General features: G+C 37.9%; 7 protein-coding genes across 10 annotated transcripts; 4 read left to right on the forward strand and 3 right to left on the reverse strand.

Annotated features, from left to right (window-relative positions):
• Positions 1 to 3,414: 3,414 nt before the first annotated feature.
• Positions 3,415 to 7,936, reverse strand: LOC133843213 (uncharacterized). Its single transcript, XM_062276653.1, has 7 exons — positions 7,195 to 7,936; positions 5,244 to 5,367; positions 5,068 to 5,153; positions 4,839 to 4,997; positions 4,702 to 4,785; positions 3,713 to 3,959; positions 3,415 to 3,657 (listed from the first exon to the last, which is right to left on the reverse strand). Exons 1-7 carry the CDS (start codon positions 7,267 to 7,269, stop codon positions 3,533 to 3,535), a joined length of 900 nt encoding a protein of 299 aa, XP_062132637.1. The 5' UTR covers positions 7,270 to 7,936; the 3' UTR covers positions 3,415 to 3,532.
• Positions 7,937 to 8,119: 183 nt separating this feature from the next.
• LOC133843212 (organic cation transporter protein) lies at positions 8,120 to 10,983 on the forward strand. The gene is given in 3 exon segments (XM_062276652.1): positions 8,120 to 8,252; positions 8,313 to 9,043; positions 9,690 to 10,983. Coding segments are annotated over 3 exon segments (1,980 nt in total). The 5' UTR covers positions 8,120 to 8,211; the 3' UTR covers positions 10,898 to 10,983.
• Positions 10,984 to 11,446: 463 nt separating this feature from the next.
• On the forward strand, positions 11,447 to 12,680 carry LOC133841095 (glutaminyl-peptide cyclotransferase-like). Its single transcript, XM_062273375.1, has 4 exons — positions 11,447 to 11,925; positions 11,986 to 12,096; positions 12,169 to 12,379; positions 12,443 to 12,680. The coding sequence occupies exons 1-4, from the start codon at positions 11,455 to 11,457 to the stop codon at positions 12,616 to 12,618; spliced, it is 969 nt and encodes a 322-aa protein (XP_062129359.1). The 5' UTR covers positions 11,447 to 11,454; the 3' UTR covers positions 12,619 to 12,680.
• A 481-nt stretch (positions 12,681 to 13,161) lies between these two features.
• On the forward strand, positions 13,162 to 15,044 carry LOC133841094 (glutaminyl-peptide cyclotransferase-like). Its single transcript, XM_062273374.1, has 4 exons — positions 13,162 to 13,327; positions 13,421 to 13,825; positions 14,371 to 14,505; positions 14,562 to 15,044. Exons 1-4 carry the CDS (start codon positions 13,226 to 13,228, stop codon positions 14,949 to 14,951), a joined length of 1,032 nt encoding a protein of 343 aa, XP_062129358.1. The 5' UTR covers positions 13,162 to 13,225; the 3' UTR covers positions 14,952 to 15,044.
• LOC133841093 (ribosome biogenesis regulatory protein homolog) lies at positions 14,724 to 16,364 on the reverse strand. The gene is made up of 4 exons (XM_062273373.1): positions 16,141 to 16,364; positions 15,826 to 16,078; positions 15,276 to 15,769; positions 14,724 to 15,208 (listed from the first exon to the last, which is right to left on the reverse strand). The coding sequence occupies exons 1-4, from the start codon at positions 16,287 to 16,289 to the stop codon at positions 15,061 to 15,063; spliced, it is 1,044 nt and encodes a 347-aa protein (XP_062129357.1). The 5' UTR covers positions 16,290 to 16,364; the 3' UTR covers positions 14,724 to 15,060.
• Positions 16,365 to 16,661: 297 nt separating this feature from the next.
• LOC133841091 (organic anion transporter 3) lies at positions 16,662 to 18,491 on the reverse strand. Of its 4 annotated transcripts, XM_062273369.1 has the most exons (4): positions 18,001 to 18,491; positions 17,741 to 17,926; positions 17,498 to 17,690; positions 16,662 to 17,444 (listed from the first exon to the last, which is right to left on the reverse strand). In XM_062273369.1, the coding sequence occupies exons 2-4, from the start codon at positions 17,871 to 17,873 to the stop codon at positions 16,664 to 16,666; spliced, it is 1,107 nt and encodes a 368-aa protein (XP_062129353.1). In that variant the 5' UTR covers positions 17,874 to 17,926; positions 18,001 to 18,491; the 3' UTR covers positions 16,662 to 16,663. The 4 variants fall into 4 exon arrangements, with proteins under 4 accessions (XP_062129353.1, XP_062129354.1, XP_062129352.1 ...); XM_062273370.1 differs by having other exon boundaries at positions 17,752 to 18,489; XM_062273368.1 differs by having other exon boundaries at positions 17,741 to 18,489.
• Positions 18,492 to 18,575: 84 nt separating this feature from the next.
• On the forward strand, positions 18,576 to 21,335 carry LOC133841092 (DNA polymerase epsilon subunit 2). The gene is made up of 2 exons (XM_062273372.1): positions 18,576 to 19,367; positions 19,424 to 21,335. Exons 1-2 carry the CDS (start codon positions 18,665 to 18,667, stop codon positions 20,299 to 20,301), a joined length of 1,581 nt encoding a protein of 526 aa, XP_062129356.1. The 5' UTR covers positions 18,576 to 18,664; the 3' UTR covers positions 20,302 to 21,335.
• The last annotated feature ends 6,656 nt before the right edge of the window (positions 21,336 to 27,991 follow it).

The following is a 27,991-nucleotide window of genomic DNA, read 5'->3' on the forward strand; positions in this document are numbered from 1 at the left end:
CTCTCTCTTTCTCTCTCTCTCTCCCTTTTCTCTGTTGATTAAGTTCGAATGCCAATGCATATAAATTCTGTGTCCTGCCTTGTGTTCTTTGGCATTTCTCATGCTCTATGAAGATTGCAAGTTAATTTATTGTGTGCACAAGTCAAACGCACACACGCTATACAATAACAATCACAAGCACACACACAAATATTCACTCACACACACTCACACAAAACTAACATAATTCATTTCATGTGCAGCTATGCTTCAATATTATGATTTCAATCCATGAAAACATGCCTAAAATTATGTTCAATTTGAATTTCATTTAAATACAAGCTTATTGTGAATTTACTGTGCATATGCTCTGTAAATAAGTGCTAAAAAGAAAAGAATATTAATATAGCTACACGAATCATAAATTGTAATATTATATTATTGAAAATTTATCAAAATTATTAAGTTAAATATAAAGAATTTAGTTACAGATTATATAACTCATATATAACTCACATAGTAAATGAAAAATGTCGAATGTAATGTAAATATTAAAGCAACAAATTTAGAAGATTTTAAAAATATAAAACCAAAAATTAACATTGAATTTAGGTTTAAAATCAAATTGTCTTACTTTGCACTAAATAATATGATTTTATGAGTCGAAGGCACCAGCTCCACCACTCTCTTTTCTGTAAATTAAATTAAAATATAATATAAAAAATAAATAAATCAAAATTTGTTTCTATATGTTTAGTTGGCTAAATCAATCTTGAACATTTTATCATTATTATTACTCAATAAGAAGACTGACTAAATAAGAAAAGTTTATTTTCTTTATCCAAATATAAATTACTTTAAATCATGGTATTTTTCATTTGCCTTAAAATAGGCTACACTTTTCGCAATTTTATCTTCTCTAAAGCTAAGTTCTGGATAAATCTTCAAAATGTTTTCTCATAATTATTTATGTTATTATAGTTTAAAATGTTGTATATTTTTGTTAATTTAAATAGCTTTAAAGAGGTTATTGGCAAATCCTGGATTTTGAAATTAAAAAAGTTCTAAAATATGGCTTCCCTTGCAATGAATTCTTTAATTTATTTTGCACTTTTTTGGCCAACTTCTGGTGCCAATTTTCATTAAAACTCAACAAATTTTTTGTTGAATGGTTTCACAATTGCTAAAAAAAAAAAGGAAATGAATGTGTTTCTACCAAACACTGGGTTACTGGGTATTTTAAAGTCAATTTCAAAATTCAAACATGAGAGTGAATATGTTTTTGCAGAAAACATTCGTTAATTGGATTGCCTGTCTTTCATAAACTCGTGTGATGAACATCAAACGGTTTGTTTTGTGCTTTTTGCCACAAACAACAAAAACAAAAAAAGAAAAGAGACATCAAAATGTTTCATTTTCTGTTTTTTGTTAATTGTTTGACTGTGTCGACCAGAGAGTTTTATTAATAATCCAGACACAGACGACATATATTTTGTGCTCTTATTTGTTAAGGATGTGTTACATAGCGTTGCGTTTGAGCACTTAAAAATCCATTAAGTCCATGTCGACAGAACTCTTATCAGCTTTTGTTGCCGAGGTCTTTTTTGAACTTGGTATTTGCCAACATATTTCGACTTTTGCAGTTGCTAGTTTTATGACACATCGCGGAGACACAAAAGTGGTTTGCGTTCTGGCATTTCGTTTCATATGAGATTTGACAAACACTGCGCAAAAGGGAGTCCTGTGACCTGTGTGTCAACTGGCAACTAGCGAATGATAATTGCCATCTGCTTTTGCAGCAGAGTCAGCAGAGATAAAGCCATTTACTCCACAATGCAGTTGTTGTAATTAAGCGAGCGGGAGACACAATCCGAAAAGTGTGATTAAGTGGCATTAAATGACTCTAATTTTCGACTGGATAAGCAAAAGTCGCTGCAGGCAGGTAAATAGCATTTTACACAACTCACAAGGACTCGTTGTGTTCTCCTCTCTCGCTCTTCGAGTTTGTTTGGCTTCCTTTCCATTTGAACGGCAGCTTTCGGGCTTCGTTTGGTTTGCAAACAAGCCAAGTTCCACTTTAATTGCTGTTGATTTCTGAACCTTTCCGATGAACCTGTCCTGACATTTGAGCAATTTATTGTGAATTGTCTTCTAATAAAAATATTTTCTCTGAATTTTATGTTCCTCACTATTTGCAGTTATGTTTTTTCACAAGGACAATCATGACATTGTGTCCATGGCAATTGGAAATTACATAAAAAATACAATAAATTGCGGACGTTTTTTTTACCCTTGCAGCTGGTCATCATACTCGTTTATACTTGGTACTTATGCTATGTATGTTATTCAAACTTGCCTCTTAGTTGCAAAGCTATGTTAATGATGCTTGGTCGAGGATTGGAAATAAATAGAGTCATGCATAACAGGCAATTTAAAATAAATCAGACATAACGATTTTATTTTTGCATTCCCAAATTTCAAGTACCGTTTTTTCTCATGTTTCAGTCTAGCGTATTTTTATATATAAATAAACAAAAGGAATTTATTTTAAATTCATGGAAAAAGATAGCGGAATTCTAGTCAGATATTTGGAATAGTTTGATGATGGAATGGAATTGATTTTTAACTCGTTAACTAAGCGCGAATACTATTTTCATTATTATTATATTTTAATTAGTATTTTAATTAACAACTAATTAATTGCCAAAAGAATGCTTGATTAAATGCATAATATTAATTAAATTAGTATAGCGCAAAGTCAAAAGAATAACAATCGAAAATGAATATTTCAGTATTGTTTCTATGATACTCGAACTTTATTTAAATTTTTTTAACTGTTTTCTGAATGTAATGTAATCTTGTATTTCACATCCGTCTTTTGAATGCATTGGAAATTTAATCTTACATTCTTAGCATTTCGTGCCTTATGCATAATGAAGTTATTTTCGAATTCAGGGAATTCCTTTAAGACATAAACACACAACTGTCGGATTGATGACTGTGAATAACTTACCTATATGTTATTTTGATAAATGTCATTCGATGTGAAGGTTGTTTATTTAAAGGCGAAACCATATTCGATTAGAGAATAAATTGTACACTCACTTAATTAAAATAGCACTCGATAATTATTCAACAGCAGTGCAGAGTAAATCGATAGTTTCACTTGAAAACTGTCAAGAGAAATGTGAGCTGCAATGAAAGGGACATTTGTGGTTGTTGCTATACGAGTACTCACTGTCAAATACACACTATGATGCCACTGAAAGACCGAACATCAAGTTTGCTGTCTACTGTCAGTGTCTCTGTCTCTGTCTCCGTCTTGTGACAGGAAATGAAGGCGACACCAGCCGGAAGCTGCAAATGAAATTTTGAGCGCTACCCTTTGTTCCCTTCGAGGGGAGCAAATAAATACACAGACGGAGCGAGTGCTTAGTAAATGTTCTTTGAATTTTACTCAATTCTTTTTTTCATTCGATTTTCATGTAAAAATAGTTTGTCAACTTTGGGAACAGCCAAGAGAGTAACTGCATCATCATCATCATCGACGTGATCATTGCAGCGAATTGGGATCTAATGTAATAATTGGTATATTGGCATGCAATTGGATATCCGATTCAATGGAATTGCTGGTTGGTTGCTCCGAGATGTGTCCACAATCACCATTGCCATTGGCAGCTAAAAACGAATTGGATTATGCACTTTGCCTTGTCCTTTAGCTAATGCTGATTACCTGCTGTTTCTTTGCCATTCAACTGTTGCTGCAGCTGCTGTTGTTGTTGCTGCTGTTGCTGTTGTTGTTGGTGTTGCTCCTCCTCTTCGGTGATGGTGGAAAAGTTGGTGGGACGCTGGGAGGTGATCAAAGGACTTGCAGCGAGCAGTCGATGCGAATGCCGCTTACTGCTGCCAGCCTTGGTGGCGGCAAGTTGCTGACGCTTCGATTTGCTCAGCTTCTCGGGTGCTGTAAAGACAACTGTGGGCTAGACACACAAAACCAATGAGTAAGAATTCGACTATTAGATACCCGAAAAATTAGTAGTTTTTTTTAAATATACCAAAGCAATATACCGAAAATATACTAGAATATACAGAAAACATACTAATTAAAGAGTTCGGCATATATACTGAAAATATACGATAATTATTATCGTATAGCATACCAAATATAGCGTTCGGTATAATCGACTGCGTGATATACGCTACCCATATTCGATAAAAGCAAATCATTGCTGAATTATTTTTAAAATATGCCAAAATAATATAATGAAATATACCGAATGTATGCCAAAATTCAATATATATATATACCGAAAATATACTAGAATATACCGAAGGTATGCCAAATATGGCATTCAGAATATATACCAAAAATATACTATAATATACCGAAGGTATACCAAATATAGTATTCGGTATATTTTATACAGCAGTGTTTTTCTAGTATTAATTAGAAATAACACGTTATATCGTCAAAAATTATACCTCTCTCTTCTATAGTGTCTGAGATCTTGCTGGTCATTCGGACGGACAGACGGACATTTCTATTATATATCTCTACTTTATGAAGTCCAAGATGCCTCCATTTGCCTGTTTAACAGATTTACTGAAGTCACAAAGCAAAAAAATACCCTTCAACCCTATGGGTAGCGGGTATAGAAAGATGACAGTTGAGATTATGTGCTGTGCATTAGGATTCAAGGATTCAAAGCCAAGAGCACTCACCGACATCGCTGGATGTTCTTGCTGCTCGGCGGCAGCGCGTCGATAAGCCTGATACTGTGAGATGACGCAGAGCAGACAGTAGAGCTGTAAATGGCGACAATGAAATGCAATTTGAGTAAATTAAAGGCAACACTCACATTCAGGCAGAGTATGAAAAAGTCTATGGTGAATATAAAGCCAACAATTGGGTCAAAATTGACGCGACGCGACAGCGTCAGGTGGACAAGATGGGCGCACTCGATGAGCAAATCGCAGAGCATTAAACCAATCCAGGGCAGCAGCAATTGTCGTTTGTTCTGCGCAAGTAAAGATATACATACATTTTGGACATGTCAATTTAAGCTACTGGGACTTAAGAAGACTTACATGCCGCAGACCCACAATCAACAAGATGGAGGACAACACCATCAGCACCGAGCAAAACAAAAACAAAACGTTGAATATCACAGTTACTGCAAAAAGAAAGTGGACCGTCAATCACGAGGCACTTGAAGTATTTTACTTGTTTTTCTTTTCTTGTTTGTCTCTTTGTCTCTCCTCACCTACAGTTACATCGCCTCTCTCGAGAATGCTTTCGCCCACAGGCTGTGTCCTTTTTCCTAGCAGAAATTCCTGCTCCTCGCGCACATAAAACGTAAACATGAGCGTCGACAATCCAAAGTAGATCTGCAAGAAAAAGGTTAAGCGGAAATTAAGACATTATTTATTGCACGACCTTTCTTCGGTCTATCAATGACTTTAAGCACTTCCTTAATAGTTTAATACGCTTAATGTTAAATTGCATTTATGAAAATCATTGCTGTACAATTTGCCTTTATTTATTTTTCCCTAAGCTCCGATTATGTCCCTAATGCCACAAAGTATTTTCACTGGTCCAAGTTCTTTTTGTAATTCATAAAGCACTTGTTTTCCCATGGCTTCTTTAGGCTTAAATTAAGTGATGCAAACAGTGAGCAAGTCTTTGCTGGTTTTCCGCAATTTTCTTTTCATTTTCTGTTTATTTGTTCTTGCAATTTTCCTGTTGTAATTATGATAATGAGCGTATTTCCGCGGTAATCCATATTTACTACAAACAACCACAACGAAGCAGCAGATTTGGACTTTAACTTCGCAACTACTGTAAAAACTTTAATCAGATTTTCCTCTTGATTTTTGTACTTGTATTTTCCATTCCATTTTTTTCCTGCCCCTCACTTCATTTTGCTTTAAACTTGACGCCTCTGTTTGATTTTTCATGTCTAATTATTTCCACTTCAACTTTTCTTGTCTTATCGCTTTCTTTGTCTATTTGCTTTTTCGCCTGCTTCTTGTTTCCAGTTTCACTTTTCGTTTCTTTTGCTTCATCTTTTGTACTCGTTGAAGCATTAGCATTTTCCTTCATAATTGGAATTAACAGTTGCCTTTCGCTTTTCTTTATTATTTGCACAATCGTTGGCTAAAGTCCATTTAACTAATCCATTGATTATATTCACAAACTCGAGTTCATTGCTTTTCATATTTTATTAGCTATTGCATTTTACACTCCTTTCAGTTGCTCTTGTGTGCCAGCAATAAATCCGTTGTAGCTTTTAAGTAATCTTCATAGAATTTATGACTTCCATAGGCTTTTACACTCTTTAATACATACATTACTCTTTTTTATTTTAAAGATTTGTAACAGATTTCAGGAATATATGAATCATAATAAGTATGTACTCAGAAATAGATAAAAACACTAAATAAATCTAATGGAAACTGCTGCTAAAATAATTCTATAGGATTTATGACTTTAATATCTTTATGTTTATTTTTAATTTAAAATTTTTTTAATACTTTAGTTAAGACAAACGTATTAATATAATAATTCTAATTGAACATAAAACTGCAGCTAATTAGAAATCTTCGTCATTGTGGTTCATCAATCAGGAAAAATATTTTGATTATTATTTACTTTTATTCTTTTTCATAAAGTCTTCAATTCTACTCTCATTACATATTAACTTTATTTTTCGTATATTTGTTATATACCACATTACCTTTTATATTACATATCCATACATAGGTCATATTTCTGGTCATGTTCTTACTACCTAAGAAATTGTTACATTTTTACTTTACTTTACTTCTTTCAAGTTATTTGATGACTTTGCCTTTTATATTTCTAATGTGTGTGTCGACTATTCATCTGTAAGAAAGCATCTGCAACCACATAAAGCATGATCACCTAAATCTCCGACACTATAAAAACAACTTCTTGCTTATAAGGTAGATTCTCATTCCATCTCTTGATGATTTGCTCAATTGAACTTGTCACATTAAATTTTGCTTAGAAATGTCACACTCGCACTCGCTGCTTGGATTAACTTCAATTTAAGATGATAAGCTTCAATTGTTTGTTGTTTATAGTCCGATAGCAAATTAAGGAGGCCACAAATCAAGCGTCTTTTAATTGATTGCCCCTGTCCACAACCAACCAAAATGTTATACATAATATATTGTACGAGTAGTACATACCAAAGTGTAGAAGCCGCATGCAAAGCTGCCCTTTCGCACATTCTTCCAGAAGCAGCAGGACTCGAGTATTGCCATTTTGTGGGCCTATTACTTATTCAACTGCTTATGCATTAACATTCTACATTAAGGAACCGACAAGTTCGTGACTGAGAGGAGGGGATTGCGGCGGGGGGAACGGCAGCCGCCACTTTCACATTACTTTTTGACACTTGCTCGGGGGCTGTTTGTCTTAGAGTGCCGCCAGTTTGTTTATTGTCCCGGCCCGATGTTGTTTTTCTTCGAGTTTTCTGCCGAGTCGAGGATTCTGTAAGCTAAACCGAAAACTTTGCTTATCTCGAGGCACTGACACTTAATTTCATACACAACGCACGCAGATTTATGACACTGATTTATTTGACACAGTTGCGAATTTATTAAAAAAAAACTAATCCGTTCTTTTTCCCATTGAACTGTTGCCAACAAAAGACGCGCCACAACTGATTCGATGGCTGCTTCGCTTGTTGCCAAAATGTCCTCAGAACAGTTCGAAAATCAAGCGGCGTTTTAATGAATGAATTTCGAACTTAGCGTAAGAAACTGTTTTAGAGACATGCGCAGTGTTCGCATCAGCCTGTTGCTGCTGTTGGCATTGACAGTGAAGCAGCATTTGCATGGCGTAAAGGAAACTGCGGGTGCTCGCAGTCCATGCGGCGTATACGCAATGATAAGAATAATACGTATACACTTTGCAAAAGCATTTCATTTAATTATTTGTGCAACCTCAGCTGTATTTCCCAACGGGTGGGCGAGGAGTTAAGACACAATTAAAGCCGAACACGCTGATGACTCGACACGTTGGCTAATGCAACAACAACAACAACAACATTATCATTGGCGTCGATAAGCCGCAGTCAGTGGACTGGAAAAACTGTTGAATCACACAAACTACTATACATATGTACGATATATATAAAACCATCCCACAGCAGGCTGCGAAGTAATTGCTTTGTCAGTTCTGACGAATTCCCTTTCGGGGCAATGGACACCGAGAGCAGCGATGACGACTCCGAGCTGCCATCGTAAGTAGTATTGAACATATTTGCCAGCATGTGTTTATATCAAAATACTTAAATACTTAGTGGCAAGCCACAGCGGGTGGACAGGGGACAACAGACAGGGGATTTATCTATTGAGACAAATATTACTCGTTGGTCGGAAGTGCCGCTGTTCTTTGACTTTGACGATCTGCTGCCGGAGATTGGAGAATTCGGGCTGTATCAGAAAATCCTGTTTGTACTAATGATACCCTTCTGCTTCATTGCCTCCTTTGTATATCTCAGCCAGATCTTTATGACTCTCCCACCCGAGAATTACTATTGCTTTGTGCATGAATTGACGCTCATTGAGAGCGAGGAGGAGCGCAAAATGCTCTCGATACCCAAGGAAGCGGATGGCAGCTACAGTCACTGTCGCATGTATGATCTCAACTACTCCGCAGTGTATCTTGCCAAGAATCGCAGCGAGTACATCAACGATTCTCTAGCCCAGTTGCCGTGTCGCCAAGGTTATGTCTAAGATGATCCTTTTAACTTTCAAACAGCATCCATGGAATTCAATTGGGTTTGCGACAAAGATGCCTATAGCACTTATGCTCAAATGATTTTCTTTTTTGGCTCTGTGGTTGGCTGCTTAGGCTATGGACATTTGGCGGATCGTGTTGGCCGTGTCTCGGCCTTGGTCAGCAGCTGTGGCTTGGCTTTGTTTGGCAGCATCTTCAGCTCGGTATCCAACAATTTTGCAGGATTTGCCATCACACGGTTTGTGGTGGGCGCCTCCTTTGACACTTGCTTCACCATGATCTATATACTGGGTAGGATTAAATACTGTGGAGTGTGATAGTTACATCTGCTATCCAAAAATTTTAAAAGGAATGATAAGAAAAGAAAGCAGTTTCGTGATGAAATATTAATGTTCTGGTTAGGCCATTGAATCTGTCTATCTGCTTCTCCGTCTGTCTGTCCATTTGTATTCGCACCTGGATCTATGGGGTTTTTTAAACGTTAGGCGTACTTAGATGTAATACTTCTAAAGTTTTTTGACTTATGTCTTACCTATGTACATATGTATGTATGTGTCCTACTAAGAATGAATAATAATGAATTGCTAATCCAATGTAAATTATTTTCAAGACAATTTAATAGTAAGATGCACTTTAAGCTTCATTACCACTTCTACTAAAAAACATACTTTATTACCTTTTTAATCTTTTTTTTTATATATTTTTCCTTTATATTTTATAAGAAAAGGTGTTAAGAAACAAACTTACTGTTATTGCTCAGGGCGCGATACAATTTTATTTTTCGAAAGTGAATAGCGAGTATATTACAGTGAAGCAAACTTTTGCACTATTCTTTTTTTCTCTTGTTTTAAGAATTTATTTTAAAATTAAAATCTTCCAAACCTCATTCTAGGTGTATCTCTTTTTATACTTATACTCACATCAATCTCCTCCTCAGTGCTCGAGTATGTGGGTCCTCGGTATCGCACTTTTGTGGCCAACATGTCGCTGGCCATGTTCTATTCGCCCTTTACCGTGCTTATGCCATGGTTGGCTTTCTACTCTGGCGATTGGCGCAAATTCTCTGGCTTTTATGGTCTGGCCGTTGGCTTTGGATTGATTGGCTTCTGTGTACTGCCCGAGTCTGCACGTTGGCTCGTCTCTGTGGGCAAAATCGATAATGCCATTGAAATACTACAGCGTGTGGCACGTCGTAATCGTCGCCAAGTTTCCAGACTCAAATGGCAAATATTTCGCGAGAGTTGTGAACAATTCTACCGGGAGGAGATCGAGGGACGTCACTTTACCATTGCATCGATATTCAAGAGATCGCGATTGGCTCGTTATATGGTGCTGATGATATTCATCTGGATGACGATTTCTCTGGTCTATGATGGACATGTGCGTGCAGCTAGCGTGTTGGATCGAGAGAATATATTTGCGGTATTTAGCATCGCGTGTGCCACAGAGATTCCCGGTGATCTGATTGTCACCATCACCTTGGATCGCTTTGGACGTCGTTGGTGCGCTTGCATCTCGACCGCTTTGAGTGGTGGTTTTAGTCTTTTGGCTGCCAACATTGATGATCCCATTTGGGTGTTAGCTGCCGCCTTGGCTGGACGCTTCTTTGCCAACATTTCGTATAACATTGGACTGCAATGGGCAGCGGAGGTGTTGCCAACTGTAGTGCGTGCTCAAGGTATATCTTTCATACACACTTTGGGATTTGTGGCCATGTTGCTCTCTCCTCCGATTATCTACATGTCTCACTTGTCCATTGCCTTGATGTTAAATACGCTGGGCGTGTTGGGCATCTTGGGTGGCTTGTTGGCTTTGTTTCTGCCTGAGACTTTGCATCAGGATCTGCCGCAAACGCTCAGCGATGGCAATCAATTTGGCAAGAATCAACGCATCTGGCATTTTCCCTGTTGTGGAGCCGGTTCACGTCCTTCACGTCTAACCAAACACGACTGGCATCAGGGCTCCAGCTTGAGGACCCTCTCGAAGGATGAATATCGTTCCAGGAAACTGCATCGCGTTGCAGTTGTGAAAACCCGACGTCGAACTACTCCTGTTGTGCTGCCTTCTATGGTTAGTGATGATTCGACAATTATGGAAAAATTGCAGAAATCATATAGATTTCTGCCTCCATATGCAAAGAAATAGAATAGATCGATTTTTTATTGGATTTGTATTTACGAATAAGTAAAAAACATATACACAACATAAACTTTTGCACAAAGTTTGTTATTTTTCCAAATCTAAGATAAAGTGTGTTTTCAGAATACTATACTCTGTCGAAGGTAGAACTAATTCATCCGTTATGGATTGATCTGATTAGATACATTTCTAAAAAGTAAAATATATTTTCTAAAATACACTGATACTATTTTTCAATGTACTTTTTTTGAGCAAAATTCATATGAAGTTATTATTTTTATTATAAATTAAATAAAATTTTTATTTAAAATGGTTTTGTTGTCAAATTTATTTATATATCAATTAATAAATAATATACAAATCTAAGTAATTATTTTACTGAAATTATATAAAATTATATTTCTATATTCACAGATTCTATTAATTCGCTTTTTTAACTCAAAATTTTTCTCTGTAAGAACTAACCCATTCGATTTGCCAATTTAAGACAATATACTTGTATGTGTAACCATTTCAATAAAATGCATTACTACTTAAATGTTTAAATTAGTTTTTACTTTGCCATGTCGGAGCAAGTTCGCCTGTTGTTGATATTACTTACATTCGGTGTAATTTGCCAGTATTATTTAATACTTTGGATTAAAAATGTACCTCCGCCGAATATGGTCAGCAATGAGACATATTTTAATGCCACGCTTGAAAAACTATTAAGACAACGTTTTCCTGGAAGTATTGGACATTCTAGAGTAAGTAATTTCCTTACCGATACTCTGAAAGAATTGGGTTTCACAACGGTACGCGATGAACATTTGGATGAGATGAAGTTTATCAATATGTTGGGCATCATGAATACGCAGGCAACAAATTATTTAATGCTCTGTTGTCACTACGACTCGAAATACATAGCAGATCACGAAATTTATGTAGGTGCCACAGATGGCGCCGTTTCTTGTGCAATGCTTCTAACTGTGATTAAAAATTTAAATTCTTATCTGTTGGGAGAATTCAAAAAGCGAACGGATATTGGTTTGTTGGTAAGAAACTACTATTACTATCTATAAACATATATTTATCTATATTAATTTGATTTATAGCTGGTATTGTTTGATGGTCATGAGTCCTTTGAGGAAGTAATCGACGATTTTAATTCACTAAATGGATCACGACATTTTGCAGAAGCGGAGTTAATTCCTTTGCAGAGCATTGTGAGTTTCTTACAGTTTAAATTCATAAATATCGTACAGAAGATAAGATATTTAACAAAAGATAATTCGTAGGAACTAGTCATTACTTTTAATTTGATTGGCGCACCTAATCAAATCTACATGAGTCATTATGAGAACACTTACGAGTTGCACAGTCGTCTCGCAGATATTGAGCAACATCTAAGGGATGCGGGTAGATTGAGCAACTCTCATCAGTTATTCCATAAGCTGAAGGATCATGACAGCGACATTGAAGATGATCACTATCCATTTCTCATGGAGGGTGCGTATGATCCATTGTTGTTAAATATTTTTAGTTGATCTTAAATATTGACAACCTTTTTAGGCGTGCCTGTAATGCATATTGTGCCTCACACTTTTCCAGAAGTCTGGCACACCGACTCTGATAACCTTAGAAATCTGCACTTTCCAACGATACGTAATATGAATCTAATAATTACGCAATTTGTTTATGAATATTTGCACAACCATTCAGATGAAATAAGTAGGTTACCCGTTTAAATAGAGGTCATTAACAATTATATTGCTATTTGTTCAACAATAAACATTTCGATTTTCCCTAATTGTATTATATTTTAGTTTGATATCGTATTATATGGCTAGTGGTTTTGTCTTTATTGAAAGTTCTACTTAGGCACTTCACACTCCATGCTTCTTAGGCACTTCACCACGAGCTGCGTGCAGTTTAAAACTTTTAAGCTTAGCGCTTAACATACATTTGAAAATATGCCAAGGCAAAGCTTTTTGTAAGCTGCTCATGTAAATGAGCTGAACAGAGCAGTGAAACTTTTAAGTATTTGTTATGGAGGCGCGCACTCAAAGCTTTACTCAAACTGTATGCGGATGTGAAGGCCGAAAGCTTTCGCTGCGCGCATACATATATTGTATGCATGTACATTTGTATGTAGGTGTGTGGGTGAGAGTTAGTTTGCGCGCCATGAGGAACCGCAAAACAAAACAACAACTGCAGACAACAACAGCTGTCTGTACAGATCGTTAACAACACAACAACACAGCGCACTTTGCACGAACAGAGAGCGCGTTTCAATACAAAGCGTCAATTCAGTGCGCCGTCACACATCGCTGTGTTGAGATCAAGATTGGGAACATGTCGCTGTTAGTGTCGCGCCTTTTATTGCTTACAGTTACGATCTGTGCGCTTGCAACTGATTATACGCAGGCCCAACAGCAGCAGCAGCAGCAAGCCAGCGTAAGACGTTAAAAGTAACAACATGGAAATGTTGTATGCTGAGTCACGAGCCAAATGTGTAACACCCTTCGATCTCTTTGTTTTTATCAACAGTTTGAAACAACGCACTGGGATGACGATGAGACACACTTCAATAGCAGTCTGTCTGCGATTTTGGTGCCACGCGTCGTCGGCAGTCGTGGACATGAGCAGGTTCGCAATTATCTGGTCAACTCTCTCAATGGCCTTGGCTTTCAAACGGAAGTCGATGAGTTCAAGCAGCGTGTCCCAGTGTTGGGCGAGCTCACGTTCGCCAATGTAATTGGCTACATCAATCCGCAGGCTGAGAACTTTTTGGCCCTTGCCTGTCACTATGACAGCAAGTACTTTCCAAATGATCCGGGTTTCGTCGGTGCCACCGATTCAGCTGTTCCCTGTGCCATTCTCTTGAATACCGCGAAGACGCTCAACACTTATCTGCTGCAGCAATTCCGCAATCGTCGCGATCTTGGACTTATGGTGAGCCAGATGAGGGGGAAACCCAACACATACTAATTTATTCAATGGTGATAAGGGAAAAGAACCTTGAGAATATAGTCGAGTATATTATAGAGTATATCACCATATCATCATCATGGTCTGTTTAAAGAATATTCCATTCAAAATAACACTTTTAAATAATTTATCATTCATATTACCAATTTGAAATATGAACATTCTATTCACTAAACTGATCGTGACAATTTGACTCTTAATTGTAAAACCGATCATGAAAATTTAGTTCAGGCAATAATTTCTATAGCAATTTTAAAATTCAATTTGTAATATAGCCTAATCATTTTTAAATACCTAATGAAATCAGAAACATGTCGAAAAATTATTTTCATATGACCGACATATAGTAGAAACATCGCAAACTGATCATCCAAATTTAATTGAAGCAATAAAATCGCTAACAATTTCTGAAAATCGTGCGTTGAAATTTAATTTGCGCTTGCATAAAATTGTTCAAAGAAATGACGATCTTCACTAAACTTCAAATGATTCGTGAAATTCTCTTTCAGATGATCTTCTTTGACGGTGAGGAGGCTTTTAGGGACTGGACAAACAGCGACTCAGTTTATGGTTCCAGACACTTAGCTAAAAAACTAGCGCGTAGTGGACAAGCTAATCTGGGACAACGTTACATTGATCGGATCGTAAGTTTCTTAAAAAAAGAACGTTACAATTTACTAAAAATTCTTCCTACTTTTAGGAAGTGCTTGTGTTGCTTGATTTGATTGGAGCCCGTAATCCGAAATTTTCTAGTTTTTATGAGAACACACATGGTCTGCACTCCAGTTTAGTGCAGATTGAACAATCACTGCGTTCTGCTGGTCATCTGAAGGGCAATAATCGTATGTTTTTGAATCGGCCAGCTGGCAGTTTAGTCGACGACGATCATCGTCCATTCCTGGAGGAGAATGTGCCCATTTTGCATTTGATTGCTACGCCTTTCCCAGATGTTTGGCACACACCCAGAGATAATGCTGCAAATCTGCATTATCCTTCAATACGTTACTTTAATCGCGTTTTTCGCAGCTTCGTCTACGAGTATCTGAAGCGCCATACGGCTCCAGTGGATTTGCGTTTCCATCGTGGATAGATTTAACAAATGTGTTTTGTAAAAGTTGCTTAAATATTATCATTTGTATTTATCGTGTAAATTGTTGGTTATTAAAAAATCTACTAGTTACAACGTGGAAGTGGTTTACTCAACGACGCTTGCGGCCAGCTTGTCCCTTTTTGCCAGGCGCACGCTGTCCCTGATGACCTTTGGGTTTCTTGCCCACCGCCTTGCGGCTGCCTTTGCCGCCGCCCTTCTTGCCCTTCTTAGCAGGTTTATTGCCTTCTGCTTCACGTCTGCAAAAGCAAATTAGTTAAATTAAAACATACATCTATGATATACTCGACTGTCTGCTGCACTTACTCCAATCGCTCGTCCTGCTTTTGCAGCTGTATCGCCTTCTCCACATCCAGTTTGGGCTTCTTGTTGAGCACACTCTTGATGAGGTCCAAGTTAGCCTCGCGCTCCGGCTGCGCTGAGATATGCGATGCCTTGCGTTTACCACCCGGTATCAGCTCCTTTACACCCAAACCGCGTGCCTCCTTCTCCTTGGGGAGCTTACTCTGGAATTTGCCCACCGATGCTGTTGAGGATTTCGCTACCGTAACCGCGGTCAGCAGTTGATTCGATGATGCAGCCTCAGGACCTAGGTAACCACTGCGTGGCACATCCATTTTCTTCGCACGCACAATGTTCTTCATGCGCTGAATCTCGTTTTTGGCCACCTTTTCGTTGCGCAAGTCGATCTTCTTTTGGAACATGTCTGTATTGGGATCGGCATTCTGTGGTACCTCCAACACCCATTCCTTATCTTTCTCAGCCTCGGCACGTTTGAAGCCATACGTGGGTACCCATTTCTATGTGAAAGAATAAAAATTAGCTCAAGAATTTATGTAATTTCTATTGTACTTACGTCCAACACATCATCATAAGTCTTCTTGTCCTTCTTCTTCTTTGTGATTCCCTTCTCCTTGGCGAACTGCTCCCATTTGGTCAATGGACGCGGGCCTGGAGGTTTACGTAGACGCGGCAGAACTGTTGTTGGCTCCGGCAACTTAGCCACGATGCTCTCGTCCACACGCTCTGTAGGGAGCTCCCAGATGGCATTTACCAGTAGTTGTGTATTGTCGCGGGTTAAAGCAGCCAAATACTCTTCTTTGTCGTTGCTAAAAAAAAAGAGATTTTATCTCATTTCGATGTCCATTGAAGCCTCATGTTTGCTACTTACGCCAGCTGCCGGTCCTCCAAATCATTGGGGTCTGTGATGAGTAGTGTGCCAACATCTAAACGGCATTCCAGGTGCTTTTCGACTGTGATTGGTTTATATTTATCCAATTCCTTTTGATGTTTCTCTAAAACCGCTTTAACTACATCCATTTTGTGGGAAATAAACAGCAATTCAACTCCTTTTGATATTTATACACGTGCTGTACATGCGTGACCGCTAGTAGAATTTTGAAAAATATTTCACTTGGAAAATATACTAAAATATACCAGCTACAAAATTAATTGCACGGCCACACTCTTTAAGTGATGTGTACAAAAGCCGTAATTTTAAAAATTCTTTAAATTTATATTTTAAATTGATTAAATTAATAAATATGCAAAATAATGTGTTTCAGAGTTTATATATTGTTTTAAATTCGAAATGGTCACACTCGATAGATAATTGCGTTATCGGTTGCTAATAGTGTTGTACAATGGAATAAAATTTCACCGTAATCAAATTTGAATTCAAATTAATGGATATTTTATTTTCTTTTTAATACATATATTTTTTGATTCTTAGAAAGTTTTTCTGTATCTTCAGGTAGCTGTGGCAATACACTCCTTGTAGTGTCTGGTAAAAATAAAACAAACACTGCAGCGCAAATAGAAAGAGCTGCAATGATTGCCATTGGAGCCGAAGGTGAATAAATCTTGGTGTACACAACAAATGGAGACAGTAGTGATGAAACAAATCCCATAATTTGAATGAATGCAATGCCCTGTCCACGCACCACAGTAGGAAGTATTTCGGCAGCCCACTGAACTCCAATATTAAATGTAATTGTTGCACAAAATCTACCAAAAATGGCAGTCACTGCTATTTGCCATTTAATCCGAAGTAATGCAGCAATTAAGCTACCGACTGCGCATCCAATAAATGCGAACAAGCACATGCATTTGCGTCCTACAAAATCTAGGAAAAAAAATGGAACTAGGCAGGCAGGCAACTCCATTGCACCGGCTACTGAAAAGGTAATAAATACATCCGGTCCAATCTCAATAATGGCTCTCACATGAGCATCGTAAACCAATGCAGTGATCATCCAAATAATAACTAGATCCAATGTTATAAAACACATTCGATAACTTCTGAACAAGTCTAGTAGAGTGTATTGTTTCCACTGCTTTTCTTCATTGTAAGCTAATATGCAGCATTTTTCGAATGTAGTCATTAATTCTTTTGAAATTTCTTTGCCATTTACCTTAGCAATATATTCTATAATTTTCATAGCTTTAGCCATTTTACCAATGCTTATTAACCATCTAAAAAGAGACTTTATTATGAGTAAATAAATTTAAAAAGTTAGTATTCTTACCTGGGGGATTCTTGTAAGCAAAAGTACATTAACAGACAAATGACAAGGGGAGCTGAAGTCACAATAGCTAATAAACGCCAGTTATTGCACCACAATGCAATCCAAGGCAGCAAACAAGCAGCAGGCAGAAAGCAGATAGTCAGTGAGAAGTTTGTTACTGCGGGTCGATACTTTGAAGGCAGACATTCCATCACTGTACTCGTATTAGAAACAAATAAAATAAATACGCCACTTTAAACTCACTTAGAACATACACGGGAATACAACAGTTATTGAGTGCCAGACCCACAACAAATCTAGTGATGGAAAACCATATGAAATTGTTACAAAAGGCACTCAGAAGACCTCCAATGAGAGCACAAAGATTGCTCAACATGACAGCTGGCAAACGTCCCCAATGATCTGCAGCATAACCAAAGATAAGGCCGCCTACAATAGAACCCAGAAAGTAAATGGTAACCGAATAGGGACCAAGATGATCATTTTGGCACACCCAGTCGTACTGTGTGGCAATGGACTCGTAAGGCACTTGATCCTTGTCGTAAATCCAATCCTTGCATGGTTTTTGTGGCCAATTTTTATCTGCTGTGGTGAAGTTTCTGTCTAATGCTTCCGTGTAGTTTGTATCGTACATAAAACATTTATTGTATTCGTCTTCTACTTTGGGTATGCCTAGCTTCAGTTGCTGTTCTTTTGATAGATCTTGCAGTTCGGCAATGCGACACCAATGATCATTTGGCACAACGATTAAAAAAATTTGCGTAAAGTAGATAAAAGCCCAAAGGAAGAAGAATGGTATCAAATAGACTATTAGGCGTTTTTGATAAAAGCCAAACTCTCCCATATAGGGTAGGAATTCATCGAAGCTTAAGCAGTTTTCTTTATCTTTACTTGCTGGTGTTCGATTTCCTTCCATTTAAAAAATTCTACTTGGCGCCTACTTAAAGTATTAGAAAAACGATAAATTTAAAAACGATAAATAATGTAACGAACTAATTTATCGACCAGCCACCCCAACGGACATTAAATGTTGCTCCAAAACTATCGATACATCGTTGGTTCATGGCTCGGTTCACTCGCACACAAGTTCATTTGGCGCCAAAGTAACAAATATTTATTAAGAGCAACAAGTTGTGCGGTTAATATTATTATTGCAAATTAAAAGCCATGGATGAATTGGCGCAGTTGCGCAAACGCATTACAACTTCATTCAAGTTGTGCGGTTTTCTTATACGTTCCGAGAACAGTAATTTCCTGGCGGAGCAGCTGCTTCCCTTTGAGCCCGCCGAGCGCGAGAAATGGATGACGGTCATCACAGAGAATCTACAGGGACAAAAACTATCAACGCCCCACGTCGAACGGGAATCACTAGAAAAAGCCATTAACGAGTTAAATCGCGTTGGCCTGGACGAAGGTGAAACTGTATTTTCGGTCATCGATGCCTTCACTGTGCCTCGCTATCGCTACAATACGCGCATCAAGAAATTTGAGCGGGATACGCAACCAAGACGCCTGCTCACCCAGCCGCGCATGAAATCGGATTATCTGCAGCAGCGCTATGCCATGTTGTTACAAAAAACCCTGCGACACGATCTCTTTGCACCAGCTGTCATCCAGGATGGAGTTGCAGCTGAAGCACAGACGAAGAAATTCAAATTGCAGTATGCTGAGAATTTGTTGGCCACCTCGAATATGAAGGAAGCAGTGGTGCTGGGCTTGCTTACCCAGCTTAAGGAGGGCAAATTCTATGTGGAGGATCCCACAGGCAGCGTGCAGCTCGATCTGAGTGGCGCTCGCTTCCATGCTGGATTCTTTTGCGAGGGCTGCTTTGTGCTTGCCGAGGGCAGCTATGCGAATGGTGTGCTCAAGGGTAAGTATGGAATCGAAAGCATGAGCAGTTTAATAATCCAATTGCGTGCCTTACAGTTGATGGTCTAGGCTTCCCACCCGCTGAGGTGGCGAGCAGCAGTCGCGCCTTCTTTGGAACTGGAAACACTTGGGGCGGAGAATCCGCGAAGCTGCTGAAATACTCACCGCGTCTGCAGGAATTGGAGCGAACAAATACAGAGACTACACTCGTATTTCTCTCCGATGTGCGTCTTGATTTACCTGTAGTGATGGAGAAACTGCGTCAACTCTTTGTGGGCTACGATTCGTGTCCACCTCAGGCTATTGTGCTTATGGGTCCGTTTACCGCGAGCACACGCAATCATCACGAGCTGCGTCATCACTTGGATGCGCTGGGCGCCTTGGCCGCTGGCTGTGAGCAGCTGAAAAAGCAAACGGATCTCATACTGGTGCCTTCTACTGAGGATCCTACGGCACCCAACATATTTCCACGTGCTCCACTACCAGAATGCTTGGCCGCTGGTCTGCTCAAGGTCTGGCCACGCACCCAGTTGGCCACGAATCCCTGCCGGCTGCAGTATTGCACCCAACAAATTGTGGTGTGTCGTCTGGATTTGATGGCCAAGTTTTGCCGCAACACGTTGCATTTCCCTCCAGACACCGAGCACATTGAACAGCATTTTGCACGCACGCTTGTCTGTCAGAATCATCTGGTGCCCATACATCCCATTGCGATGCCCGTGCACTGGGATTACGATCCAGCATTGTGGCTTTACCCCTTGCCCGATCTCATTGTCATGGGCGATTCGTGTCAAAGTTTTGCCAGCACTCAACATGGCTGCACGGTGTTGAACACCGGCTCCTTTGTCAAGTCGAAGTTTGCGTTCAAGGTTTACATACCGGCGACACGCAGCATCGAGGACTCGGAGATACCCGGCGACATGGAGTTGGCCTAGAAAAACGCTTCGTGTTGCCATCTAATATAATATTAAGTTGTACTCTACTCTACCCTATTTTGTGCTCGTTGGTAAGTTGAATATACTTTGTATACTTCTTGTATCTATTTAAGTTGCGAGAGAGTTTCACATGTTGCGTGTTGCCCACCCAAGCAACTCCCAGGCGTGTTTGCCAGTTGATAAGCGACATCCACAACGTCGTCGTCATATGCGGCACAGCATGTGTTCCACAATCGGTTATTTTTTTTTATTTCTTGGCTGCTGACGCGCCTCGCAATCTGCTTTTTACTACGCTCGTCTCGTCTCTCGACGTTTGAGTCCGTGTTTGGGGGTTGTCTATTATTTTTCATGACTTAAAGCCGATTTGCAAAAGAAGAATATTGTTGCCAGCAGCAGTCGACACTTAGCGTGCCGGTGGAAATTCAATTTCCCAGCTACACACACACACACTTTCACACACTCAGTGATATAAAGAGCTGGCAGCTGAAACGGCAATTTTGTTAATGCGTTTGACCTGAGGACATCAATTGCCCTCGTTTTGTGACATTGCTCGAACGGAAAAATCGTTTTTTTAAGACATCATTAGCTGCTGCTTGGCCAGCAAGAAGGACACTAGGGATGTCCTGGCTACTATTGATTTATGATTTATTGCCAAAATATACTATGATAGTGTCCACATAGTATAAAACACATATATATATATTTTTCTCCTTCTCTTTGTGTATCAATTTCCAAATTCGATTGCCAGGGCGTTGCAGCTGAGTGGGCGTGTCCACTCCCCAAAAATATACTACTCTAGTTTGTGCTGTCGTTTGTTTTTCATTCTCTTTTCCGTTCGCCCTTTGGGGCAAGTGAGATGGGACAAGGGATGTGGCGACAATCTTGCTTCTGCTTCATTTAACTGGTACACTTGGAACTTTTGAAAAATTTAAATATTGTTTGCGGCTGCTGCCACTGAAATTGGCGAAGTGGAGCAATAACATAAAATATATTTTTATCTCTGCTGGTCATTATTTTTTATGCTCACCCGCAGTTGACACCCATTACATAGTTGCGCACAGCTTCTCCCCTTTTATTTTTTTGTATTCCCCCTCTCGGACAGAAGTCGATTAATGCAATCGCTGATGCGGAATATACAAAGCTGTTTATGGGTATTCATGGCCCCATTGGCGCATCATCAATCAGTGTCACAGCTGCGCCTCGAGTGGCCCATGTCCAACTCCAATCAAGGATCAAAGCTGAAACTGAATGGGTTACTTATGTACATTCATCATCCACCTTGACAACTCTTTCGTACACACATCCTGTTCCAACCACACACACAAGATGCGTTCAAGTGCATGTCCTGTGGTTATTTCGCAATTGTCTCGTCGTTGTTAGCATATCCTTCACTGATTTACCAATGCGGCCAAGTGGCCATATGTCTGTTGTCCCTTCTCATCAGCGACAAACAGGGCAGCTTTTGTGGTGTGACTTTTCATTTTCGCATACCCTGCAGTTGTTGCAAATAAAAGGGGTAGATTAATTATGGTTGTTCTACATATACAACTACGGACTACTAACTACTAAGTTTTCAAGCTTGAAAATTAATTCTATAGAGTAATGTCTAAATGAGGGATAAAATACATATATAAAAATAAAAAAATTATAATTGAAATTGAAATTAATGTAAAGTTTAAGAAAGTACCAAATAAAACTTAGAATATGTGTTGCTTACCTACATATGTATTTTAAATAATAAAATTAATTTAGTGCTTATATATGAAATATGACCAATAAAGTCAACATATAAATAATGTACAATTAAAAGAATATATGATTTGATTTATACACTAAAATGAATTTTAACTGTCTTAAGTATTTTGTTGTCCGTTTTTAAATCGAGATAAAAATTCGACCTACTTGCAGTTAAATAAAATGTACGACATATAGATAAATGTTCATAAAAAATACATTTTATTGGATAAGTCAAATATGTATTTAGATATTATGGTATAACTTGTGTGTAGTCTAATATATCTGTTGATTAGAAATAAAATAAAAATAATAGAATTCTTAATTGCTTCTAGGTATTTTTAAAAATGTAATCCAAATCATTTTATTTTTGTTGTATTTTATTTTATTTCTCTAATGTTATCATAGCGAAAAAGCTACATATTAGTTTATTTTATTTCCTAGTAAGAACATTTCTGTGGGGCAGTAAGTTTTATTTAATGGATCCTGGATTTTTCGTATGAATTTGTGTGCATACTATATTTATAAAGTTTATGTATATATTTTTCTTCTCATAAATGAAACGCTTCTTGGTGTCATCAAAATTCACTATACTCAATCTTTAAAAAAATATTCAAAATTCGAATTCTATTTATGAGGAAAATTCATTAATATTTTTCTATTTATTTTAACAAGAAGTTGGCTATGTACCCACAAAATAAGATTCATAGCAATTCATTTTTACATTGAAATCAAACCTTAATTATTCATTTATTTAACATCGATTATGTTTATCCATTCACACACATTGAAAAGAGGATTGCCACAATCCGTCTTTCCTCCCCTGTTTTTTTTTATCGCATATGGTCAAAGGTTTGTGGTTGGGCACTTTGAAACCAACACGTCAGCTGGAAAATCAAACGCAGCCATTGTTTGTGTGAACTTCATTGTTTTATGCATTGCACACAGAATGGAGAAGCTTATTAACTTTTTATGCAGTCGACAAATGATGCGCTTACTTTGGTTGGCTTTGCATGTGGCATAAAACTTTAATAGGTTTATCAGCAACTATGTTTGGAGCTTGCCACCATAAAAGGGACTCCAAATAAACTGGTCTCGATGGACTCGTAAATCCGAAGCAATTGTCACAACTTCATAAAAATTCATTTGTCGAGTTGAAAGTTGCAAGTTGAGGGCGACAATGTTGCTGGTTGTTGGTGGACGTGTGTCAACATTTACGCCTCAATTATCAGTCGTTCACATATGAGAGAGAGTTGAGTCGATAATTTGTTGAGCATGTCCTGGACACTTGCAGACCACCCAGGGAGGACATCAGCTTGGCCAATCCCCAAAACCCAATCACAGCTCAGTGCTAACTGCTTAGCTTTGCTTTGGCTTTGTGGCAGTGTCAAGGACACGTGTCGGCCATTAATTTACTGAGCAGCTTTATCTGCGATTTGGTTGCGCATTGCCAGTCTGAAGGACTCGTTGAGTCCTTCTGGCACGTGCCGCTTTTGGCAAATCAAATGTTTTTATTATTTAAAGCGACAAACGTTGTGGCATTTTATTGTCTTCCTCCAGCCGATAACAAACTACAACAGCAGCGACGTCGACAACGACGACGGCAGGACAAATTACAGTCAAGCCACATCCTGTCCGCCATTGTCCTCCGCAAATTGATAACGAATTGCACCTTGGGGACATCAGCATCAGTAGCAACGCTGCTGCTTTGCGGCTTTTGTGTCTTAATGAAAATAAAGTGATAAATTTTAATTGATTTCACTTTAGTCCTTGACTTCTTTACCGTCTTTGTTGCGGCTTTCTCAGTGGATAACATCGCTTCTTCCTCTATTACTCTCTCCTCTCTATATATATCTTTAGTCGTGCTCTGGCTGAAATTCGCCTCATTAGCCAAGTAGAATGTATCAAGATAATACCTGAATGTTTGACATAATTGAATTTTTTAATGTTTCTGCTCATTAGTAATCCTAAGGCTAATGCTCATTTCTTAGCTCTGTAATATTTCTAAGATTTGATGGGAACACAGCGTTTTATGGGACAGAACAAACGTTGTCTGTAGTTTCTTTTTAATTAATGTATTTTGGAATTTGTTTAATGTGCTAAGATTTTGAGATCAACTGTCGATTCATACAAAACGAATTTAAAGGAATTTGTTATATATATTGCGAATTGTTGAATGTATGTGAACTGTCCTGAAAATATAATTATTCTCTTTTAATTTAAATTGTTTTTTTTTTAGAATTTTATAATTTTAATGTCAGGTTTATGTTTTTGAATTTCCTTTATGTGTGATTACTTGGAGTATTCATTTTCTGCTGATCACTTTCACTTTCTTTATATTATTGCAAACTAATATTGTTGAATTTCATTTGCATGATTTTATTTATTTGTATTTATATTGTTTCATAACTACAAATCTTAACACATTTAAAATTAATCCTTAAGACATTAAGTTCATTTTATTGACTTTCTTTTTGCATGACGAGATTTATTTGACAGAATCATTTTTATAAAAATAAATATTCTCGTCTTTAGTTCTAGTTATTATTTCTATATCCGCTACTCAAAGGGTAGAAGGGTATTATAACTTTGAGGCCGCAGGAAATGTATGTAGTATTTTTTTATGGCTAAAGACGCCTACCGATTGTGGTAGGTCTTGTTTTGTCTGATAATCTTGTAGTCCTATATCTATATACCAAATATAACCTTTGGTATATTTTAGTATTTTTTCATTGGTCAATTTACAGCATGTGGTGTAAATTGAACTTGGTACTATAGTTGTCTTGTTATTATATTATATTATTACACAATAATTTCGCATTCAAATTTAAACAATTTCAACTTTTTTTTCACTTCGAATCTTAAAGTTTAAAAAGTTACCTAATCGCTGTCAAATCGTTCAAATCAAAGAATTGTAGATTCTTGAATACATTCAAATTCAAACCCTTCCCAGAAAACTCATTTGCAAAGAAAATAAATCAATTAAAATATATTCAATGTTCGTCCATTTAAATGAATAACTTGTTTGATAAGTAAAAGCGTCTTTTGCCATGTTTCATTTGTGAAGTTTAACTTATCTGGCAACTTTCTTGCAGCCTAAACTCTTTTTGGGGTTCCATATTTCAAATTGATTGCTTTTAAATTAAAACTGGGCATAAATCATGAAATGCCTGGTCGCACAGGTTTCCCCTCTTCTCTTCCTCCCCCGGGCTACTCTTGCTGCTCTCTGTCAGCCTTTAAAACAAAAGCTCCTCCAGCATTGTCAGCACAATGCAGGCGACATAAGCCGATTTCAGATATCTGCAGCTCAAAACTGGACACGCCACAACCCATATACCTCCCCTTCCCCTTCCTCTCCTTCTCCTGGGTCTCTCTCGGATGTCTGTTCCCAAAAATGTAAAAATTATCATCAACGCACAAGTGGCTTGTACTTGTCACAGCTCGTCGCTTTCCTCCCCCGCTCACCTCTGCAGCTGTGGATGGCAAAATATTTTCATTGTGTTTCAGCAGATTTTCAACACGAAAGTTTTTCGGTAGGGGTTGAAAATTGGTTTGTTTTCCTTTATTTTTTTTTTTAGAGGGAGGTAAAACCGTTCTGAAATGCGATTACCTGGGTTTGCCTATTTGTATTTGGTTTGGTTTGGCTTGGGTTGTTGCCTCCCCCAGGGGCATGTGGCATGCTAATCGACTTTTGTGTTGGGTTTCGGACCATAAATATGAAATTTATAAGTGTGTGTGAGATTTATAGAGTGTGCTTGCCATTGGCTGTTGATTGAATTTGCTTTGCAACTGTCCAACTCCAACTCTAGTTTCGCAGGTGACATATTCCTGTCTCGTGGCTGACAAGTGTTAACGCCTGCTTTTTGTTTGATGATCTCTCACTGTGCCGCAGCACTTCACATAATTGCTAAAAAACTTAAGCTGCGTGAAATCCCAAGTTTCAATTTAACGCGCTTCTGATTCCGCACCGGGATTTGTGGTCAGAGACGTTCTCTCTCCATCTCCCTCTCATTTTGTTTTTTGTTTTGTTGTGCACTTGTCATTTTGTTATTGTTGCAAATCTTATCTAGTTTTGATTACAAAACCGTCCGTCAAGTGTCAGCCATCAACCACTTGGACACTAAGCAGCTGCGTCTGCCGCGAGAGCGCAACGCAACGCAATATTAAATGTGGCAGTTCGAAATTCGATTTCGAATTTTCGAAAATGGGGGACAAACATGCTGGGCATGCGCCTCATATGCAAAGGGGCGTGTTTTTTGCGTGTTTGTGGGCTGTGAGCGCCAATGGCAAAAACCAAAATGGAGTCGAGTTGAGTTCTGTTGATTGGGGCTGCACAATGGTGCTGCTGTGGCGGGCTGCACATGAAAATAGCACATATGTGTCGACTGCGATTGCTGCCCAAGATTGCTGCCAAAAAACACACAGAGGAAAAAATGAACGAAAATGGCGGCAGCGTTGAACGTCGAGCATCGAGCGACGTTGACGCTATCGCTTGCAGGCAACATACGTGTGTACTCGGAACAACATGTGTGATATGTGCCCCGCCGTATGGAGGCAACAACAACAATAACAACAACAATAACAACAACAACAACAGCAACAACAACCGGAGCAGCTCCCTTCCAGCTGCTGCTGCTCGGCTGCTGCTGCTGCTGCTGGAGGCGTCCATATGTAAGCTTCTACATACGATGCGGCGTAAATAAACAGACTGTCTTTGTATATGGCGCTGTCAGACTTTCTACTCTTCCTTTACTCCCTCTTCTTCTTCAGCTCCTTGCTTTCTCCTTTCTAAACATTTGTGCGCGCGCTTTACTTATTATGGCTCTCCTTTTGGTTGCCCGGAAGTGACTCTTAAGTTGAATGACTGTTGCTCAATCAAACTTGATGAGCCACTGCCTATTTTGGCCATTGGGCTAAAGAGTTTTCGCCTTTCCTCTCTTTTATGTGCTTTCTTAATTTTTTTTGTGCTCAACATTTTCTTTAGCTTTGACTCTTGGCTTGATTTATGTTTCGTTGCCTGGTGATTGATGAGCTGCTTCACCAGTTTTTGGCCACTATTCATAACTGACCATCCGGACTCAGCCTTTTCGTTTGTTTACCGGCTTACAAATTGTGTTTAACTACCAAAGGCCAAGGGAAGGGGAATTTGGGACTGGGGAGTTAAGTAGTGAGAACAATGAATTTGTATGCTTAACTACGAGCATTTAATAATTTTAGTCGTCGTGGTGTGTAATCAATCAATCATTCTCTGCGAATATGTATTTGCTTGTCTTCAATCAAGATCTCTATCGGTTTTACTGAGATTTAAGCCATTGTGGGATTAATGTCGAATTTGCTAAGTAAAGTCAATAAACAAACATACGAATTTAATAACATTATGTTTATAAGAGATACCAATATTAATAAATCTAATTACAATAATGAAATAAATAACTTTTGATAAACTATAACAAATAATAATATAAATAAATATAATTATAATAAATAATATAATATAAATAATATTAAATATAATAATATAAAGCTAAATTATTAAATTTCTGCCATTAAATAAGAGTTAAGATCTATTTATCCATCTATAGTCTTCACGGGGTTTAATTCATCTCGATATTAGCAAATAAATGGTTACGAAATTTGAAGAGCGAACTTTCCTTTGAATTTAATAACATTATGTTTAAGTGGACAAAATATTAAACAAATTATCTACAATCTACGATAGTATAGTGTAATAGGAAACTTTTTTTTTGACACACCTATAAATTTGTTTCGACAATTACATATGATACTGCATTTAAAGAACTATGATACTCTGTGATGAGGCAATAGTTTCTGTCTATTAACGCCCGAAAACAAAGTAAATTAATTATCTAAAAAATAAAATAAATTCTGCTTTGAGAAACCTCTATCCATCTTTTACATTCTTATTTATATTATTTTTTACATTTTTCGGAGTTAA

Source organism: Drosophila sulfurigaster, chromosome 3 (genome assembly GCF_023558435.1).
Source record: "Drosophila sulfurigaster albostrigata strain 15112-1811.04 chromosome 3, ASM2355843v2, whole genome shotgun sequence".
Taxonomy (NCBI): Eukaryota; Metazoa; Arthropoda; class Insecta; order Diptera; family Drosophilidae; genus Drosophila; species Drosophila sulfurigaster.

Excerpts from the sequence above, each read along its gene's own strand:
- LOC133843213 (XM_062276653.1), bottom strand. The coding sequence starts at position 7,269 with ATGGCAATACTCGAGTCCTGCTGCTTCTGGAAGAATGTGCGAAAGGGC. Across the intron at positions 4,786-4,838 it reads TTTTCATACTCTGCCTGAAT|CTCTACTGTCTGCTCTGCGT; the intron begins GTGAGTGTTGCC and ends CGCCATTTACAG. Across the intron at positions 3,960-4,701 it reads AAGAACATCCAGCGATGTCG|CCCACAGTTGTCTTTACAGC; the intron begins GTGAGTGCTCTT and ends TTGTGTGTCTAG.
- LOC133841095 (XM_062273375.1), top strand. The coding sequence starts at position 11,455 with ATGTCGGAGCAAGTTCGCCTGTTGTTGATATTACTTACATTCGGTGTA. Across the intron at positions 11,926-11,985 it reads GAACGGATATTGGTTTGTTG|CTGGTATTGTTTGATGGTCA; the intron begins GTAAGAAACTAC and ends TTTGATTTATAG. Across the intron at positions 12,380-12,442 it reads CTATCCATTTCTCATGGAGG|GCGTGCCTGTAATGCATATT; the intron begins GTGCGTATGATC and ends CAACCTTTTTAG.
- LOC133841094 (XM_062273374.1), top strand. The coding sequence starts at position 13,226 with ATGTCGCTGTTAGTGTCGCGCCTTTTATTGCTTACAGTTACGATCTGT. Across the intron at positions 13,328-13,420 it reads AGCAGCAGCAGCAAGCCAGC|TTTGAAACAACGCACTGGGA; the intron begins GTAAGACGTTAA and ends TTTTATCAACAG. Across the intron at positions 14,506-14,561 it reads AACGTTACATTGATCGGATC|GAAGTGCTTGTGTTGCTTGA; the intron begins GTAAGTTTCTTA and ends TCCTACTTTTAG.
- LOC133841093 (XM_062273373.1), bottom strand. The coding sequence starts at position 16,289 with ATGGATGTAGTTAAAGCGGTTTTAGAGAAACATCAAAAGGAATTGGAT. Across the intron at positions 15,770-15,825 it reads CTTATGATGATGTGTTGGAC|AAATGGGTACCCACGTATGG; the intron begins GTAAGTACAATA and ends TCTTTCACATAG. Across the intron at positions 15,209-15,275 it reads AAGCAGGACGAGCGATTGGA|ACGTGAAGCAGAAGGCAATA; the intron begins GTAAGTGCAGCA and ends TTGCTTTTGCAG.
- LOC133841091 (XM_062273368.1), bottom strand. The coding sequence starts at position 18,413 with ATGGAAGGAAATCGAACACCAGCAAGTAAAGATAAAGAAAACTGCTTA. Across the intron at positions 17,691-17,740 it reads TATTCCCGTGTATGTTCTAA|TGATGGAATGTCTGCCTTCA; the intron begins GTGAGTTTAAAG and ends ATACGAGTACAG. Across the intron at positions 17,445-17,497 it reads TGCTTACAAGAATCCCCCAG|ATGGTTAATAAGCATTGGTA; the intron begins GTAAGAATACTA and ends GTCTCTTTTTAG.
- LOC133841092 (XM_062273372.1), top strand. The coding sequence starts at position 18,665 with ATGGATGAATTGGCGCAGTTGCGCAAACGCATTACAACTTCATTCAAG. Across the intron at positions 19,368-19,423 it reads TGCGAATGGTGTGCTCAAGG|TTGATGGTCTAGGCTTCCCA; the intron begins GTAAGTATGGAA and ends CGTGCCTTACAG.